We start from the raw sequence: 21,569 nt of genomic DNA, 5'->3' as shown, positions 1-21,569 counted from the left end.
TACACACAGATTTAAACCCGCACAACAGAGATGTTACTCAGTAAGGATTCATAATGAGAGATTTACAGTGACCACATTAGTGGGGAACAGTAGCTTTGTGAGGGATGAACACAGGGAGCCTGCAACTATTTTCCAAGAACTGAATAGAAATAGTTATGCAATTCAGATTTTACACGAACATTTCATCAGCACCTTTATGTCAGACAAAATTTACTGCAGTAACCATGCGTACAAAACAAGATTTTAATTAAAGATAGTAGCAAAGTCTCTTGAAAAGGTCAAGTAGGCAAGGCAAAGGCATTGGGAGATGTGTGGGGGTTGGGGGTGAATTTCCCTGACAAACAGGACAGGCTTTAAGAAAGAAATGTGCGGTGGAATCACAGTTTCCAGCAGCAAGAGCAGCAGCAGCTTCTGTATCGTTGAAATATGAGAAACCAGCTGAGTTTATTGAAGTTTATTAACTCTTTCAACACTTCACTTAATCACGCTTGGATTCAATGTGCGGGAGAAGTTTTCTCTATCTGTTAGGAATTTTGCTTTCTTTACTTGACAGGCTAAATAGTAACTGCTACTGTAATTGCCTCCTTATTTGGTGTATTAAATATTTGTACTACTTGGCCTAACCTAAAGCAGTTTACAAGAGAGTACATTAAGGTTTAGGACATTTGTTTTTAAAGCACTGGAAACTGAAGCCATCACCCCAAATGTTTTGTTGAACCATTAAAAATGACTACTAAAGATTTAACTTCTCATTTAATGACCTGACATGCGTACCATGTGCACCACATATACTTCTACAGTATCTCTCAAAATGACGGGAGGAAACAGAGGCGACCATTGAGGTAACCTGCAGATCGCACTCAAGAAGGGAGGTGGGACAGTGGGGGGAAAATATACCTCAGAGAGAGAACTGCCTTCAACGAGCGTGCAATGGAAAATAACCGATCCAAGGAAACAACACAGAAAGCCTCAAAAGCACAGACGAAGAAAAAACAATGTGGTGTGTTGAGGTTTCATGAGACAGGTGGAACTGTGAGAGGATCTGTGAAATGTGTGCACTTCAACATTACTGTGTGACATCCCTACCTCTTCTGCAGTGTCTCATGGCCATTTTGCACCTGCGGGACTCGGCAATGGTGGGACACGGTATTGTGTCCTTGGGTGGTTTCTTTACAATGTGCCGCGTCCGGGTCTCCAGACCCCACCTATAGCCGCACGTTTTGTTTCTTCTGGTGCAGGCTCCCCATTCGCTCCACTGCCCAACCTCGCAGCCATCTGTAGACACACAGTAATGTGCAGGGAAACCACAGCAGAATGTCATTTAGAAACAACTCACCGGCTCCAGGTTAAGCTTTGGTACAGGGTGAAGGCGCTTTACTAGGATGTTATAAGCTTCTTGTGTGTGGTCTACTTGTTTTTAAAATGTGTGAGCAGAAAATCTAATAAAATTAAAACCTTCAATGTGAATATGTGCATGTTTTTCATATTTGTCACCTCCACACTCCATGATGTCCTCCAGTGGGGCAAAACCTTCGGGACACATGTCGAAGCATCGCCCTTTGTGTAGGTAAAAACCTGACTTGCATTTCATGCAGAAGTCTTTACTGAAGCAAGATTCACAGTTGTCTATCCTGCACCCTGGAGAGAGAAAGAGAGACATCAGTGTCCACCTGATCAGCCCTTTCATCTGGAGTTGATTGAGAGCTTTGGGTTTTGGTGAGGGGGTTTGTGAAAGGATGATACAGTCTATGCCTCAGAAAAAGATGCCAGTGCCCTGTGGATCATTTCCCACCAATGTACTGTGAATTGTGAGCTATTTTCCATCTTTTGAAAGAGCAAAGTGGTTTAGAGATAAGCAGAAATCCGGATAATGTCCTGCATGTCAGACTGTACTACAGTACATCAGCAGACTGCACCAGGATCTACCTGTTTGGACAATAAAACTCAAGTAGCCATTAAGCGTTCCAGTACTGTACAGTTCAGATTGCAACTGTATAATTTGGAACTGTCTGACCCAGTTACCATAACCCCCCCTCCCCCACCTTGATAAACTGCATTCTCCCTGCTGTGAGACTGCCCCAAGGAGATACCTCGTGGACCCTAAACTAATTAACATTTACCCTTGAAGTGTGAACTCCCAAGCATCAAAGGCTCTCAGATGTTGCCACCGGACCACCTGTCTGGGAATAGGAAAAATTTCTGGGATAAGGCGACACCCGCTGGCGTCGAGAGGAATTGCAAAGTCGAACCGGGGGGACTCTCATTTGATGTTTAACCAAGGCCAAATGTCTGTTTTGATATTTCACGAGCTCTGCGGAAATTTTCCAAATGTATGCCTTGATGTCTGTGTCAGTGTGTCAATTTTACAAGTGCAATTGTGAGATTTTGAGATACGCTCCCACCCAAAACGTGAGTTTTGCGAACATGCTAGCGGACCCCGGACCCAAGGCGGGGAGAGAGATGGTCATACTCTCCCAACAAGGCGTGACGAACAACAATTTTTCTTCGCCTCTTCTGTTTTGTTTCATTTTTGTGCATCCTTTTCTTCTGCAACCAACCTTGTTGCCGTGCTTCTGAGACACGCCCAGAGAGAGACCACTCCCAGAGGCCAGTACATTTACGTTCTTGAGTAGACACGGCAACTGATTGACTGTACAATATTAGTGCCTAATAATTTCAGGGAAATTACTAGCTTCAGACAAAGCTCAACTTTGTTCTCTCTCTCTCTCGTCCGGAATGGACTTTAGTCCAACACATGATGTTGAAAATGGTAGCTTGAAAACATCCATCAAAAATGTTGATGGGAAGGAAGGGGAATTTAATGACAGAGGGGCAGCAAATACTTATGTCAATCATTTTTGTAGTCACCAAGATGAGAGAAGTTCCAAGAATTAAAAGGTAGAGAAAGAGCAGAATATTTTTAGTAATCATGTGTTTTTCTAAAATGTCACAAAAATGTATAAACTATCGTAACAGTGTGGCTGTTTGAGCAGAATGCATTTCAGATCGAAGCGCAGTATTTTGTTCGACCATAGTTCTGCCTGCTTAAAAGATGACAAAAAGCAAACGAGGACGGGTGTAGTGTGAAATAGTGTTTCTGGTATTTTTTCTGGTAACACAAAAAGAACTTTAAACTTTTAATTGTTTCAATGCCCTGCGATTGGCTGGCAACCAGTTTAGGGTGTACCCCACCTCCTGCCCGATGATAGCTGGGATAGGCTCCAGCACGCTCGCGACCCTAGTGAGGAGAAGCGGCTCAGAAAATTAATGGATTGATAGTTAGACCCCTTTGTGTGTTTCCCTCTAGATCCCTTGTAGATGTCATTAAATATACCATTCCACTCTTGGTTGTATTTGGTGTGTGTTCTGAGTTTAAGTAAGCCTCTGTCATCTAGAACGCAAAGTTTCATAAAGTGTAGCAACCTTCAGATTACGAGACTGATAAAAACAAACTTCGGGCGGGGGGCGGGGAGGCGGGGTACACCCTGAACCAGTCGCCAGCCAATCGCAGGGCACATTGAAACAAACAATAATTTGCACTCACATTCACATCTACCGGCAATTTAGAGTCTTCTATCAACCTACCACGCATGTTTTTGGGATGGAGGAGGAAACCAAAGGGCCTGGAGAAAGCTAACCAAGGCACGGGAAGAACATGCAAACTCCACACAGGCGGGGCCGGGATTTGAAAGTCCTCAGAACTGTGAGGCAGATGTGCTAACCAGTCGTCCACCGTTACCCCTAACCAAGGCTCTTCATCAGAAAAAACAAAAAAATCAGACAGGGCTAAATCACTCCAACACACCAATAGACCCTCATGATTAGTGAACTGCACGGAGTCTTACTCTACCCTTTCAGCATTACACTGGTACTTGGTTCTTTCCATCTTTTGACAATGGTAAAGATTGTGCACCATATCAAACACGACTTATCTGTATTGCTTGGTGGTGGAAACATGGCATATAATTTGACACTGCCTTTCTTCATCTACAAGAAGTGCATCAAGGACCGTGAGTACGTTCCAGCTTCTTGGAGTTGTGAGTTCTCAGATGGTTGTACAGGCCAATTTGTGACCTGCATTGTCGTTGACAGGAAAGGCACTGAAAAGTGATGTCAGCTATGGGTGGAGGTGCAGCGGCCAATGTGGTATGACGACGGCTTCGCCGTTCCTCAGCAGTACGGCCTATCGTGGTTTGAAGATTGACAATGCTTGTTTCGCACAAGGCGGCACGGTGGACGACTGGTTAGAGCATCTGCCTCACAGTTCTGAGGACTGGGGTTCAATCCCCGGCCCCGCCTGTGTGGAGTTTGCATGTTCCCCCGTACCTGCGTGGGTTTTCTCCAGGCACTCCGGTTTCCTCCCACATCCCAAAAACATGCATGGTAGGTTAATTGAAGACTCTAAATTGCCCATAGGTGTGAATGTGAGTGTGGATGGTTGTTTGTTTGTATGTGTCCTGCGATTGGCTGGCAACCAGTTCAGGGTGTACCCCGCCTCCTGCCCAAAGATAGCCGGAATAGGCTCCAGCACTCCCGCGACCCTTGTGAGGATAAGCGGCTCAGAAAATGGATGGATGGATGGTTGTTTCGCACATGCTTTGCCATTTATCGTGGTGGCGAGTGACTGTCTCCAGCTGCATGGGTTCGAGTCCATATTTCTTCAGCGTGGCTTTCAGGTGGTCCTCAGAGCGCTTGTATTGGTCACCTGCTGAGCGACTCCATTCTTAAAGTTCATCGTACAACACACGAAGGCGGAGCCGATTGTTTGGCATCCTAATGATATGACCAATCCACCTAAGTTGTCAGGGAGTCAGCAACACCTCCAAAGAGAAATTCTTCACACGTCGGTAAACCTCAGCGTAAGGGACTTTGTCCCACCAGTGTAGACCCAGGATGCGATGGAGGCAGGAGATGTGAACACGTTCCAGCATCCTGAGTGATGGTGGTAAAGAACCCATGCTTCACATCCATATACAAGCATTGACATGCAAACTGCCTTGTATACACCCACTTTTGTCAGGATGGTGAGGTTGCGATTGAAGAAAATTCTATGGGAGATTTATCACTGCCATCATATGACTTACTCGAGACTTCTCAGGTACGGTGTCATCTGGTCCGTGTGTCTTGTAAGTCACTAGTCAGTGAAACTCCAACTCTAAAAGTTAAATCCGAACTTTTGGAGTTTCTTGAAGAGTAAACATTGTTACTGTGACGAAGGCAGACGGTTGCATTTTTATCTGTGACCCTTACAGGGCCCAGGAAAGGGAAGGCTCTCACAATCACACCCCTTAATTACACCATCTCTAGCTAACCATCAGGCCTCCTCCTCGACATTCCTCCAAAACGAGGGGGTCCCTCCCCACATTACTTTGAACCCTAAAGTATGGCCTCAGCCCACTCACTCTGGTCTCACGCTTTCCAGAACAGTCTAAACAAATCATGGACACACACATGCACAAACACACCCAGCAATCAGATATGGTTTGAGATAGACCAACTGTGTGATAATGAGTCATAACACTGAAAAGTGTTGCAACAATGAACATAAATCAATGACATATTTTGTTATTTCATCTTCTTCTAGTCGTTTGCTGTTATTAATATTATCATTTGATAATATTTCCACATATACAGTGATTTTAATTTATTTATTTACTTATTTTTGTCCAATGACCGCACAGTTTGGGTAGAAATGTGAAACTAAAGGAGGTAAGAATACATCTCTGCATCTCTGCTTCTCTGCTACTCATCAACTTCTGCCTGGATGAAACTAAGTCAGGCAGGTTTGATGCAAACAGAGCACAATTCAGGGGCCATTTGGGAAGCTAATAAATCACAAAGCAAATTAGAAAGCACAACACTGTCTTTTACCCTTCTCACCTCCCAGGCCTGTCATCACCAGAGAGACTTTCAGCTCCCAAAAACAAAAAAAGGGCAATAATAATAAGGGAGAGAACATCTGGCAGTACTCTCCAGCTCTCACAGTTTGTTGTGCAATCCTCAGGTATCGACAGTAACTACAAGCCGGAGGACCAGTACTTAACAAGATTCAAGAATATTAAACTTAAAAAAAATGTGTTTCAGCCATGTAATAATAAAATGGTTGGAAAGTTGTTGTTGTTTTTTCTAAAAAAACGGAATTGAATAGCATATCGATAAGACTTCATGGCAGTTACAATGCAGAGGTAGAGCTTGAGGGTCACAGGTCATCAGAGAATGGAATGAGTAGGGAAGAGATCATTATGACAGACAACTATCCCTCTGTCCAGTTATCAGGCAAAAGGCTATCTGTGACACTGGAAAATCTCCCACATTGACCACCAGCAAGTCTGCTGCCCAAGTCAGTGGATTGTTCGGCAGCTCCACAAACAGATACAGGGGAGCGGGTTCATTCTCGCAGCGGGATTAACCTCTGGACCACCTTTAAAGGCTTTTTCTAGGTGCCTCTGGGAAACTAATGAGAAATAATGAGGTCATCAGATCTCACTGATGGCCCGGTGTTCCTGGGACTTAAACATATTATCATCATTATCTTCCAGCCTGGTTCTGCATGTGAGTTATAGCATGAAGGCAGGAAGATATTGGCACTGTGGGAGAAAATTCAAAGGCTGCAGAGGCAATGCGATTATTGCGATGTCATTGCTGCTGCATGACTTTCGAATTCAGATGCATTTTAACTTGAGACATGAGTCATCAAGAGTCACTTGTCACACAGCGGTACATGCTTGGCAGATGCCTGGGTCTGAGGAGGAAGTGTACCAGTTGTATCAAGGACACGCAAAACCTCATGTCAGTTTCAGTTCCTCTGCAGGCCAACCGCGTCAAGTGTAATCATGCAGTTTATTTATAATACTCACTGCTTAGAGAAAGGGTGCTAAAATATCCTGGAAAAGATTGATTAATCTCCTGAGTTTCAAACCAGGTCATTTACATATCTGAGCAGGATATGGTTTGTCAGACCACTCATCTCAGACTCCTCCTGAAAGCCAACCAGACTTGATGTTGCATAGCAGGAGTGTCCATTTCCTAAAAGACCTGGCAATGTGAAAAGGAAAACAAGCCCTATTTTTTCCATTATTTGCCTCCAAGCTGAGTAGAACAGCTCTGACCTACTCTCTAGGCCTGGGGTTTGGCTGACATGGAAGCTTTGGCTTGCACACTGCCACTCAGCCATGACATGCGGCGCTATGGATGGCAAGAGTTCACGGCAAAGGCCAGAGCTGCCATGTTCCTCCCAACTCTTTCCTTGCTGTTTTTTCCACATGGGTCCACCTCTGCATGCCAATCTCCAACTAGATGAAGCAGAGGTGGTGTTCTTGTCAATCACAATGTCCTAGAGAGGAAATGACGACAGCAGAGATTTTAGTGGCTCTGCCTGTTTTCTCATGCAAAGAAACAGTCAATGATATACCAAGATCTTCACTTCTGTTTATTTTCAGCCAGCTGCAGTACACACGCAAACATGTCTAAGGTTCAGACATTGGTCAAGCACACACAGCATTTTTATAGTCACACAACAGTATGCAGTGTTTCAAAAACATGCAACTGTCCATCTGGCTGTAATGTCCTGGGAGCAGAACTTGGTTTGTTGGGATCATTGAATTATCTGCCAAATCTGAAAGTGTGGTTGGTAAAGCTGTGATGATTAAATGTGCCTTGGTTAAATAAAGAAGCCAAAAGCAACTCGTCGTTTTGTTGGTCAGGCAATAAAATTGAAGAACCCGCAAACTTCAGAATTTGACTGCAAATGACAGGAATTGAATGTGAACAATTCAGAAAAAAAAGAGAAAATGTCATCGCTACTGAAGCCAACAATCCAGTCCTTTACACCTTTGGTACTCATTTGACTGATGCCCCATGACGCATGGCTGACAATCACCACAAACACAACCAAGTCCTGTGAGGGACAGTGACCTCAAATGATTTCAAAAAGTTCCAAAGCAGTGATAAATACACAAAAGGAAACACCTATTTCTTTGTTATGACAAAGGCAGTGAAAGAGGAATCACAAATGGTTTTGAGTGGCACCGCATATTTTCACGGAAAGCCCTCTTTTATTTAAACTGTGTTTCCAAGATGTTGGCAATGCTGTGCCACTGATCAAGCTGGATGCTGATTGGCAGTTAGCATATCTGAGGTTTTTGTGTGGTTACAGAACACTGCCAAGGGGTAAGAGCAACTGTGTTCTTGGCCAGACGATGTGTGTATGTGAATAGCAATGGGGGGAGGGGGAGTTCCTGGAAGTTGCTCTCATGCTGACCCTCTCAACACATTTTCTATTGTTAAAAAAATGTTGTGATTGTTGATTTTCCATCAGCAATAGAGTTTATTTGCGATGGCAAAATATACTTTGGCTTAGGAATATACTGTATTTAAAAGTAAGGTCTTCTGAAATGTGACAAAATTGGGATGTAAATATAGCAGCCCACTGTGTGACTAATACTACAAATCCTTCCTGTGGATTGACAACCAAAGACATTGGTGAGGGGCCACCACTGGGTGGATGAAAAGCGCCCCTCTGGATAATACTAGTATCACATATACTGTAAACCTATCTGAGCTGCCAAAACACACTTTTGGAAAACAAGCACCCATAATAAATAGAAATGTAGCTATATATTAGGCATCAAAAGTAATTTAATAGGAGCATGTTTTGGGCCTCTTGGAATCCAAACCAAACCGGTTTGGGTTCAGCTTCTTCAAATATGTACTTTACAAATAGTGCTTTTCTTTTAATATCTTACTCAATCATGGAAAGCTAAATACAAATACATAAGTAAAATTTCGGCATCTGGTAGAATGCAATCACTGCTGACATTACTGTTATCTCTGCTCATGGTAACCAGTGCAGCAGACAATTTACAAAAAAGTAATTTAACATGTACTATGTTGGTGATTGAAACCGGAGTCCTAGTAATTCAAGAGAACACAGTAGCAGACAAGACCAGATTCAGCGAGGCAGAATAAGTTTAAAGCGCCAAAACAATATGTCAGCATCCGCAATGTAGGCATAAATTACAGTTTTACGACCAGGGGCTTAATTTGAGTTTACTCAGCAATGTGAAAATCCATCATAAATTCAATGATATTCCATGATATTTAACACATTGAGGGGATTGTGGAAAATAATGTACCATATTATAAAGGTCTATATTCTTCTTGTAACTTGTATCATAATGCATTATAAAGCCAAGTACTGTAAGTGTATACAAATAATATAGCTCCACTGTCTTTATGTACATTCCTGTGACTTCCCAACAATAAAAATGAAAGTAAGGGTATAAGCTGCTTTCTTGACAAGATCTTGTTTTCCTTTATCCAAGCAATCCACAATGAGATAAGGTCATGCAGGAAAAACTCTGGAGTATTAATAAGCAACTGCCCCTGTAGTGTTTAAAAAGCTCATGTTAACAGAGACATAAATGCAGCGTTTCAGGGCCCTTGGAAACCATGAGCACAGCAGTTTCATGTCATTGGACAACATCTGTTATTTGCACACTGTGCCTTGGAACCCTTGCTTACCTGTAACCCGCCGCCAGTCCATGTGTAATATTTACTGACCCAACCGCGGAAAGGAAATACAATATCCATTTACTGCATGAAGTGCAGAGATTAACTATTTTATGATAAGTGTGGTGAACTTGGGAAACTAGATCAGATAGACATGACAAAAGACATGATCGTAGCAAAATTGGTCTTACTCAATCATGACACTTTCATGACGGTAAATGACCAGTAGAGCTGGGCTTTGTTAAGAATTTGATTCAATTTCAATTCTTCAGGTTGTGATTCAATTCATTATTGATTCTTTAGGGTTGCAAATTGATTCGATTCAGTATTGATTTAAATGTTATCTGCTTAGTTGCAGACACTTTGATTTTAATAACTGCATCAAGTCTGTGACTCACTGGTATCACCAAGCTTTTGCTTTCTTCTTGTGCCATGCTTTTCCAGGCTTTTCACTGCATCTTCATCCTCAGATGTGATTTATTTTCTCCTTTTCGTCTCCTATTTAGCAAGTAAAATGCATGTTCTATAACACAGGTGTCGAACTCAAGGCCAGATCTGGCCCACAACATCATATTATGTGGCCCGCGAAAAAAAATCATGTGAATGAACTGCCATTAAAATAATTAAAAACCCACACAGGGAGAACATGCAAACTCAGCATGGGTGAGGCCAGATTTGAACCTGGGTCCTCAGAACTGTGAGGTAGATATGCTAACCAGTCACCCACCGTGCCACCTATACACGAAACAGTGTGGCCAAATCCTTCAATTGGGTTGGACAACAACAACCAGTTAATATTTCTGACACACAGCTTAGAAGGGAGCACCTTGTGTTCCTATTACAATGATTGCTCAAAAAATAAATAATGTAGTGTGTTTATGCTCAGTTTCTAATTTGAGTTTTGCTTGTGAAGACTGCAAATATATTCGTTAGAGTTGTTGTGTTAACCAACTTGAAAACCAGAGAGGTGTCTTTGAGTGAAAATGAAGTGTGAAGATGAGAGAAGACTGCAAATTAATGAGCCATTGCCAAAACTTTGTCCACAGCCAGTACAACCATTTGAAAACAAAAAGTGGGGTGAAAACATTTAAAAAGTTGTTTTTATGTTTTGGGAGGAAACCAGAGTTCCCAGAGAAAACCCACACAGACACGGGGAGAACATGCAAACTCAACACAGGCCAGGTTGGATTTGAACCCAGGTCCTCAGAACTGTGAGGCAGATGTGCTTACCAGTCACACCGTGCCACATAGAATAGGCATTCATTATGTGAGCCACTAATCCTCACAAGGGTTGTGAGAATTTAAAATGTGCGCACAGGCATCATGTTGCTTTGTAACGAGAAAAAAATTGAAATGAGTTTGTGTTATATTAATAGAGTCATAGAGATATTTTCTATTTTAATTGTATTACTCTTAAAGGTTAATGCTTTATCGCAATGCAGTCAAAACACACTTTTGATGGTGTGGAATCTGGAAAATTCAGCTGTAACTGGCTACATGTTCAAAGTTAAAAATTACTTTGACTGCCAGTAAATTACAGTCTGGTAAAAGTCTCAAATCCACAAGCTCGCAAAAAAATTGCCAAGAGACAGCTTCATGCTTTAATGCTAATATGCCATCATCTTTGTTGCTCAAAGGGTATTCGATGACATGGCTAAATACAACCCCAATTCCAATGAAGTTGGGACGTTGTTCATTCATTCATTCATTCATTTTCTGAGCTGCTTCTCCTCACTAGGGTCGCGGGCGTGCTGGAACCTATCCCAGCTGTCATCGGGCAGGAGGCAGGATACACCCTGAACTGGTTGCCAGCCAATCGCAGGGCACATACAAACAAACAACTATTCGCTCTCACAGTCACACCTACGGGCAATTTAGAGTCACCAATTAATGCATGTTTTTGGGATGTGGGAGGAAACCGGAGTGCCCGGAGAAAACCCACGCAGGCACGGGGAGAACATGCAAACTCCACACAGGCGGGGCCGGGGATTGAACCCAGATCCACAGAACTGTGAGGCTGACGCTCTAACCAATCATCCACCGTGCCGCCTGGGATGTAAATAAAAACAGAATACAATGATTTGCAAATCATGTTCAACCTATATTTAATTGAATACAGTACAAAGAAAGGATAGCTAATGTTCAAACTGATAAACTTTATTGTTTTTACCAAATAATCATTAACTTAGAATTTTATGGCTGCAACACGTTCCAAAAAAGCTGGGACAGGTGGCAAAAAAGACTGAGAAAGTTGAGGAATACTCATCAAACACCTGTTTGGAACATCCCACAGGTGAACAGACTAATTGGGAACAGGTGGGTACCATGATTGGGTATAAAAGGAGCTTCCCTGAATTGCTCAGTCATTCACAAGCAAAGATGGGGAGAGGTTCACCTCTTTGTGAACAAGTGCGTGAGAAAATAGTCGAACAGTTTAAGGACAATGTTCCTCAACGTACAATTGCAAGGAATTTAGGGATTTCATCATCTACGGTCCATAATATCATCAAAAGGTTCAGAGAATCTGGAGAAATGCATGTAAGCGGCAAGGCCGAAAACCAACATTGAACCAACATCAATGCATAAAGGATATTACCACATGGGCTCAGGAACACTTCAGAAAACCAATGTCAGTAAATACAGTTCGGCGCTACATCCGTAAGTGCAACTTGAAACTCTACTATGCAAAGCAAAAGCCATTTATCAACAACACCCAGAAGCACCACCGGCTTCTCTGGGCCCGAGCTCATCAAAGATGGACTGATGCAAAGTGGAAAGTGTTCTGTGGTCCGACGAGTCCACATTTCAAATTGTTTTTGGAAATTGTGGACGTCTTGTCCTCTAGGCCAGAGGAAAAGAACCATCCGGACTGTTATGGACGCAAAGTTCAAAAGCCAGCATCTGTGATGGTATGGGGCTGTGTTAGTGCCAATGGCATGGGTAACTTACACATCTGTGAAGGCACCATTAATGCTGAAAGGTACACACAGGTTTTGGAGAAGCATATGTTGCCATCCAAGCAACGTCTTTTTCATAGGAGCCCCTGCTTATTTCAGCAAAACAATGCCAAACCACATTCTGCACGTGTTACAACAGCGTGGCTTCATAGTAAAAGAGTGCGGGTACTAGACTGGCCTGCCTGCGGTCCGGATCTGTCTCCCATTGAAAATGTGTGGCGCATAATGAAGCGTAAAATACGACAACGGAGACCCCGGACTGTTGGGAAAGAATGGGAAAGAATTCCACCTACAAAGCTTCAACAATTAGTGTCTTCAGTTCCCAAACGTTTATTGAATGTTGTTAAGAAAAGGTGATGTAACACAGTGGTAAACATGACCCTGTCCCAGCTTTTCTGAAACGTGTTGCACCCATAAAATTCTAAGTTAATAATAATTTGGTAAAAACAATCAAGTTTATCCGTTTGAACATTACATATCTTGTCTTTGTAGTGTATTCAATTAAATATAGGTCAACCATGATTTGCAAATCATTGTATTCTGTTTTTATTTATGTTTAACACAACGTCCCAACTTCATTGGAATTGGGGTTTATGGATCAATATGAGAAAATTATGTGCATTATGAAGGCACTCTGAAAAAAAATATAAAAGCAACACTATTGTTTCTCCTCCCATTTTACATGAGCTGAAATAAAAGATCAGACTTGTTTTAAATACACAAAATGCCTATTTTGCTCACGTTGTTTACAAATCTGTCTAAATCAGTGTTAGTAAGGACTTTTTCTTTGCTAATATAATCCATACATCTCAGAGATGCTGACTAGACAGCATGATTATTGAACAGGTTAGCCCACAATAAAAGGCCACTCTTAAATTTGCAGTTTTATTACATAGCACAATGCCACAAATGTGACAAATTTTGAGGGGATGTGCAATTGACATAATGACTGCAGGAATGTCCAATAGAGCTGTTCCGTAAATTAAATTTGTATTTATCTGTCATAAACTGTCTCCAAAGATGTTTAAGTGAATTTGGCTGTAAATCCAAATGGCATCACAACCACAGACCATGTGTAACCACACCAGCCCAGGACCTCAACATCCAGTATCTTCACCTCCAAGATTATCTGAGACCAGCCATTCAAACAGGCACTGCAAACGATTGATTTACATAGCTAAAGAATTTCTGCACAAGCTGTCAGAAACCGTCTTGGGGACGCTAATCTGCAATGATCGTCACACACATCAAGGTCTCGATCTGAATGCAGTTCATAGTTCATAGTCAAAACCAACTTGAGTGGACAAATGCTCACATTCGATGGCATCTGCCACTTCAGAAAGGTGTTCTATTCACATATGAATACTGGTTTTCACTATCGATGTCAGATGGCAGAAAGCGAGTCTGGCCTTGTGTGGGTGAGCGGTTTGCTAATGTCAGCATTATGGATCGAGTGGCCTCTGGTGGTGGTGGGGTTATGGTGTATGTAATGGACAACAAACAGGTAAATTTTATTGATGGCATTTTGAATGTGCAAAGATACAGTAACAAAATCCGAAGGTCCATCGTTGTGCCATGCATCCACGACCATCACATCATGTTGCTGCATGGTAATGCATAGCTCCATGTTGCAAGGCTCTGTACACAATCCCTGAAAGCTGAAAACATCCCAGTTCTTGCATGGCCAGCATACTCACCGACATGTCACCCATTGATCATGTTTGGCATACTCTGGATTGGTGAATACGACCTTCGTAAAGCCATTGAAAGGGGTGTAGGCCAACCTTCCACAGGTCACAATCAACAGATTGTTCAACTCTATGCAAAGGAGATGTGTTGCGCTGTGTGAGGCAAATGTTCATCACAAATACTAAGTGGTTTTCTGGGAGTCTTTGAGCAATTTGAGGTGAAGTGGGGAAAGGAGTTGATGGTGAAATGCAGAGTAGACATGCAGGAGAAAAGAGAATGTACAGCCTAGGATCACTTACTGGAACACATGTTGAGTTCGGGGCTGCGCATGCCATAGTACCCAGCTGGACAATCATGAAGACACTCGCCATACTGTCTCATCCTTTCTCTCCGCAGAAACAGGAAGAGTTTAGGCTGGCAGTTTACACAGCCATTGTCTCTGGAGCACACTGAGCAGCCTTTACAGATGGGATACGCTCCATAGCTAGCTGCAGGACATAAAGGAGAGGCAATCAGCAAAGGAGAGGAACAAAACTAAAGAACTTAAATCCCACAAACGCTGATAATCACTTTGTATTTAGATCCTTCAGTAGCTAATTCACAGTCTCTGGTCCAAATCTTTTGTTAAATTTTGTTTGTTTGCTTGCTTTCATTGGATTTCATTTTTTTTTTATTTAGAAAATAAAATACTTTGCAGCAGACTCAAAGTGATTGCTTTTCCCACCCTCTGTTCTTACTGTGTGCTGCTGTGATTCCTGTTTTCACCTGACTAAACAAACCAAGTCACTGATGGTGTAGTGGTACACTCGCCTGACTTTGGTGCAGGCAGCATGGGTTCAGTTCCGACTCAGTGACGGTGTGAATGTGAGTGCGAATGGTTGTCCGTGTCTATATGTGTGCCCTGCGACTGACTGGTGACCAGTTCAGGGTTGTAGTCCGCCTTTCGCCCGAAGTCAGCTGGGATAGGCTCCAGCGTCCCGTGACCCTAACCAGGATAAGCGGTGTTGAAAATGGATGGATGGATGGATAAACAAGCCAGTCTTCCATTTTTAAACCACTTGTCCTCCAGTGGTCACTGGTGAGATGGAGCCTATACCAGCTAACTTTGGACGACATCAGGGATACATTCTGAACTGTTTACCAATCAATCACAGGGCACATGTAAGACAACAAACAACCAATCAGACATACATTCACACCAACAGTATGGGCAATTTAGAGCCTTCAGTTGACCAAACTGAAATTTAATATAGAAAAAAAAAATCTGACCAAAACTAAAGCATGCAGGTGTGAAACTATTTTGTGTGTTTTCACATTAAACAATTTCAATGCATCAGATAAGTAATTTCAATGCATCAGATACATAAACCTAAAATGACCAGGGAGTGATGAGAAGAATGGATAATGTTTTATACAGTAACACTAACCTTTAATGTGGATGACTGACCACAGTATAAGAATTTAAAAACAAAAACACATGTATAAGTTAGATTCAAAGCAAACGTCAGGAATTTTGTCACTCATGCAAACAGTGGTTCCCCTTCTAAATGTTGATTAGTGATGAATCTGATAATTCTGGTCAGAGCTGGAATCCACAATGAGAAACCCGTCGAAAGCCCAAAAAGCCACAATGACTTGTCTCGACTGAAATTGCCTGTAGAAGACAAAGAATCCAATATAAAGACAGCTGTTTTCCACTATATGTGACTTTCTGTGTAATGTTCTTAGCAATGCATTCACCGGAAAAAGTCCTTGGGCAAATCCAATCTCTTCAAATAAGGGAAATGTCAGTTGATCGTCGCCAAGTTTTAAATATCCCAAGCAGTGACCACGCAACAGCGCCGATCCAACGCAGCGCCCTACCACAATGCTTAATAAAACACAACACAAAAACACTGGACGAACCTTAAAAGACAGCAGACGATTCCTGCTTTATTAGCCATGGATCATAACATTAAATTTCACTGGACAGATGAAAGTGCAGAGCTAAGATGGCCCAGTGCAAGTTTATAATCAGGTAAACACCAATCAGTTGATGCTGCTATGGTCTCAACTTTTAAAAAATATATATTTTTGTGTGTGCTTTTGGGGGGTTTGCTAAATGCCAATATCCACAAGTTTTCCTTCAGCAAAAGTGTATGGAGCTAATATTAGGTGTCACCACAGTGGTCTTCAGCCGAGGAAATCAGCATAATTCACAGTATAATGTTGAATTTGGCCACCTGGTTTTGATCAATCAGACTCAATTTTTGCAGAAAATTACACTTTACTGTTAGTCATCTGTTCTGAATGTTACGTTCATTAGCCCAGGCTGTTGACCCTTAGTTTATTAAAACAAAGTAACGGTGATCGGTTAGTGTTTGCGCACGCGTGTGTGTGTGTGTGTGTGTGGGTGTGGGTGGGTGTGTGTGTGTGTGCGTGCGTGTGTGTGTGTGTGTGTGTGTGTGTGCTCGTATCTAATATAAAGTGAATTAAGGAGGTGTGGTTTAAGGTGTCATATGATTTGACGGAGATTTCAGGTATCAAAAGGAGATACTGGGTTCTACAATATGTCAATTTTTATTGGTTGTTTAGCGCCAGAACTTTCAGCATCTGTAATCTAATGATGTCAAAGTCCTGATGTTGACATTTTCATCAATGACAGTTGTTCTTGTTACATTAAACCTCTTTAATTGAAAATGTCAAGACCGAGAATCTGGGGGCACAGTGGACGACTGGTTCGCACATCTGCCTCACAGTTCTGAGGACCCGGGTTCAAATCTGGCCTCGCCTGTGTGGAGTTTGCATGTTCTCCCCATGCCTGCGTGGGGTTTTCTCTGGGTACTTCTGTTTCCTCCCACATCCCAAAAACATGCATGGTAGGTTGAGTGAATACTCTATATTGCCCGTAGGTGTGAATGTGAGTGTAAATGGTTGTTTGTTTGTATGTGCCCTGCGATTGGCTGGCAACCAGTTCAGGGTGTACCCCGCCTCTCGCCCGAAGATAGCTGGGATAGTCTTCAGCACGCCCGCGACCCTCGTAAGGATAAGCGGTACGGAAAATGAATGAATGAAAGACCGAGAATCTATTTTATCATCTGTTTTATAGCTGAATTACTGAATTTCATCATATTGTGGAGGTATTGTAATCTTGTGGCCAGTGAGTCTTTTCAGCTGTTTCTTTATTGCATGTTCTCCTGCAGTCTTACCACTTACATTTCCTTCTCTAACGTTCTCGATCAGCATGATTAACATTGAATTTACATTACTGCATCCTAAAAAAGACTTCAATGACAGAAAAGGAAAGATCTTGGCAAAAATAATGAACTGTGTGGCTGGAAAGCTAATTCTCCAGCTTCTTTTGAGCTGGCTTAATCATTTAAGTATCGCCTGTGTGCTATCAATAGTATCCTTTAAATAATAGAAAAATAAAATCTGAAGTTGTCATTTAGTAAAATTAGTCATTTTAGATCACCGGCTGGTCAAACAACAGGGAAATTAAACTCAATAGAATGTCAATTTTCTAGATGGATCCATTTCCTTTTTTTACTTTGAGAAAAAATTTTTATTTGCATTGCGCTGTGATTTTGAATTGTATAATATGTTTGATCCTGTGGAACAGATCCCATGTCCTGGATTAAGCATGTAACTGGGGCAAAAAAGAATGGCTGGATAGAGTGGAGACAACCTCTAATGCTGATTTTGGGAGATTAGCTTGTATTTGTCTGTGGAAAGGTTTTGAGGCTCAGGCCACAGGTATGTCAGAAAGCAGGCCATATTTCACAGTGTCTGGAGCTGCACTGTCTCTGCATGCAAAACCAGCTCGTGGACACAAATCCACCAGCAAGTTTCAGCAATTGTAAAATACAAACCACTTGTGAATGTAATGTTTTAGATGGAAATAGCAAACCGAAACGGAAGTTAAATGGTAATCTGAAAATTGTAGAAAAGCTTTATTTAGAATAATTTCTAAGCACCTTGTGAGTGGCAACGAAGATGAGATGAAAGTTGAGAAACTCAAGCAAGCAGCTGTTGCTCTTGATGCAGCAAGCATGAGTGACCTAACTTGGCATAAATATATCCTTAAATGTGTAAGTGAACGGGCCGTGTTGTGGCTATTATTTATTTATTTTTGTTATAACACACACATCGAAGTCCATCTTTTCAAACATCTTTTACATTTTGACGCATACATCTCTGTCTCTTCTCCATGTCATGTAAAGCCACAGATTTAATTTTTTTTAAATTTCGGTTTTATTTTTATTTTCCTCTGTCAGACATGTTGAAACAGGACTTAGATCTACCGAACATATGAAAATAAAGTGGTTATTGTGAGATTATGTATTTGAGGTTTACCATATTGAACAAGTTCAAAACGGGATTGAGGCACACATGCCATTTGAAGAGTCACTCCCTGCATTTGATAAAGTGGATCATTTTGTGTTTCAGCCACGAATACATATGATGTGACGCAAAAGAAAGTCCACATTTCCCACTTCTATCATTCTAAGTGAAAATTCCACTGACCCTAAAGCGTATTTATGAAAGACAGGGTCCATGCAAACATCATGGCAAACATTAGTGAAGAAACCCTAGTGAGGACTTCTTAACAACAAGGCCTAATACGTGACTCAGTATGACAGGCCCGCAAGGCAAATAAACTTGTATAAGGCCACTGGTCTTCTTCAGGAACCACATTTAAAAGTTCTCAAATATCCCCTGCCTCACCCATCAACATGTAACAGATAGATTATGAATTAATGTGGTGTGCTTCTCTAAGATTATAGTTGATTTTGGATTTACAAAGGAAAATGTGTTCAATGTGGACAATATGTTTGAAAAGAACAGTTCAGCATTTTTAGTCTTATTTGCCTTCTTTGAGTTTTGAATTGAACGAAAAAACAAACAAACAGAAAACCAGTAGTCAAACTGGCTGCTAATGAAGCTTTCATCAATGATATACACCTCCCTCCAAAAGAATTGAGATAGTGAGATCAATTCCTTTATTTGTGCTCGAGACTAAAAACAATTGGGTTTGACATCAAAAGATGAATATGCCACAAGAAATCAACATTTTGGCTTTGTTTCAAGGTGTTTACATCTGGATCTAATAAACAACTTAGCATTATTTGTAACAAATAAACAAACCAAAAAAATATTTTTTATTTTTATTTTTTTAATTGAGCAGCAAATTTGGGTTAGCCCTTCCCACGCCAACTCTGGAGCCAGGCCCAGCAGGAGGGTTTCACTCGACTCTGCCGGGGCCGCAAACGTGCGTCAAAGCTGCCCCACATCCATGTTTCATCCATAGAAAGCCCTGGTAGAATGTGAGGAACATGAAGGACCCCATCAGAACGTGACAGGGCTGGTAGGGAATGTACTGGCATCTGTGTTAAACCGCGGGCCGACCCATAGTGTGCCTTTCAAGCGCCGGGACTCAGCAGCTCCTCCCCCGAGATGGTCATTCACAGACTGTGAGAAAACTCAGCAAAGAACCGAATACGGAAGGAAAAAATGGCCAAAATGCCACGTTGCGGGGGACTGCCGTGGCTCCTGGGAACAGGGTGCAAACGTAGCTAGAGGGTCATGTCGCACTGTGGACAAATAAAAATGTCCAACTGTTTGTTGGAGAGATGTTAGTCTGCTTCTTGACTACTGTCGAGGTGTCTTCAACAAGGCCCCACCACTCAAGCTCAAGCTCAAGAGGTGCAGCACTCTGCGCAAAACAAATGCACAGCAGAGTGTGAGTTACATTTCCCCATGAGATATTATAATGTATAATATCCATCCATCCATCCATTTTCTGTACCGCTTATCCTCACTAGGGTTGCGGGTGTGCTGGAGCCTATCCCAGTTATCAGAATCAGAATCATCTTTATTTGCTAAGTATGTCCAAAAAACACACAAGGAATTTGTCTCCGGTAGTTGGAGCCGCTCTAGTACGACAACAGACAGTCAATTTACAGAACACTTTGGAGACAGAAAGACATTGACAAAATTTTTTTTTAAAAAACAGTCACTGAGCAGTAAAGGGTTGCTAGTTATCTGGTAATGCCGATACATTTGTTTTTTATTTTATTTTTTTGACAATTGTGCAAAAAGATGCAGAGTCCTCTAGCACTTAGACCACTTCGAATGACTAATATTGCAATAGTCCGGTGAAATGACCATTGTGCAAAGGGCGCCAAGACTTCAAGGAGTGTATGCGGTTTAAAGTGACGAGTAGTGCGATAGTCTGGGACAATGTTGGTTGTGCAAATGTTGCAGATACTCATCAATCAGTGTGCAAATGGAGCAGATGCTACTCTGGCATGAGTGGCCAGTATATGCAAATAGCGCAGCATGGCGAGACAACTACAGTGAGTGCACGAGTAATACATAATTGGCCCCACTGAAATGTGACAACAAACTCAAGTCAAAAAATTGCCAGCATGTTGTAATGAAATTGTAGGTTAGGTGTTTAAGAAGTTGATTGCAAGAGGGAAGAAGCTGTTGGTATGTCTGCTAGTTCTAGTTTGCATTGATCGGTAGCACCTACCTGAGGGAAGGAGCTGGAAGAGCTGGTGACCGGGATGCAGAGGGTCTGAGAGGATTTTGCACCCTCTTGTCTTAGTTCTGGCAGCGTGCAAGTCCTCAAGGGTGGGTAGGGGGGTACCGACAATCCTTTCAGCAGTTTTGATTGTCCGTTCAGTCGGAGCTTGTCCTTTTTTGTAGCAGCACCAAACCAGACTGTGATGGAAGAACACAGGACTGATTCAATGACCGCTGTGTAGAACTGTCTCAGCAGCTCCGGTGGCAGGCCGTGCTTTCTCAGAAGCCGCAGGAAGTACATCCTCTGCTGGGCCTTTTTGAGGACGGAGTTGATGTTGGTCGCCCACTTCAGGTTCTGAGAGACTGTCATTCCCAGGACCTTGAAGGTTTCAACGGTTGACACAAGGCAGCTGGACAACGTGAGGGGCAGCTGTGGCGAAGGATGCCTCCTGAAGTCCACGATCATCTCTACAGTCTTGAGCGTGTTCAGCTCCAGGTTGTGTCGGCCACACCACAGCTCCAGCCGCTCCGCTTCCTGTCGATATGCAGACTCGTCACTGTCCTTGATGAGGTCGATGACAGTGGTGTCATCTGCAAACTTCAGGAGTTTGACAGTCGGGTGCGCTGAGGTGCAGTCGTTCGTGTAGAGAGAGAAGAGCAGCGGAGAGAGGACACAACCTTGGGGTGCCCCAGTGCTGATGCTGCGTGTGGATGAGGTGGCCTCCCCCAGCCTCACCTGCTGTGTCCTGCCCGTCAGAAAGCTGTAAATCCACTGGCAGATGGCAGGTGAGACGCTGAGCTGGAGAAGCTTGGATGAAAGGAGTTCAGGGATGATGGTGTTGAACGCTGAGCTGAAGTCCACGAACAGGATCCTCGCTTAGGTCCCTGCACTGTCGAGGTGTT

The 21,569-nt window shown here is 42.5% G+C and overlaps 1 protein-coding gene across 2 annotated transcripts in view; it reads right to left on the bottom strand.

Moving 5' to 3' along the window:
• rspo2 (R-spondin 2) overlaps positions 1-21,569 on the bottom strand; it is a 71,637-nt gene that overhangs the window by 25,857 nt on the left and 24,211 nt on the right. The window contains exons 1-3 of one of the 2 annotated variants that reach the window (XM_061675535.1): positions 14,456-14,537; positions 1,495-1,638; positions 1,087-1,275 (exon numbers count right to left, since the gene is read on the bottom strand). In XM_061675535.1, the coding sequence (XP_061531519.1) occupies positions 1,087-1,275; positions 1,495-1,638; positions 14,456-14,537 (415 nt within the window). Of the gene's footprint in view, positions 1-1,086; positions 1,276-1,494; positions 1,639-14,455; positions 14,538-21,569 lie in introns of those variants that run through there. The other variant, XM_061675534.1, reaches the window with a different exon arrangement.

Source organism: Phycodurus eques, chromosome 4 (genome assembly GCF_024500275.1).
Source record: "Phycodurus eques isolate BA_2022a chromosome 4, UOR_Pequ_1.1, whole genome shotgun sequence".
Lineage (NCBI taxonomy): Eukaryota > Metazoa > Chordata > Actinopteri > Syngnathiformes > Syngnathidae > Phycodurus > Phycodurus eques.
This window is presented reverse-complemented; position numbering and strand designations above follow the sequence as displayed.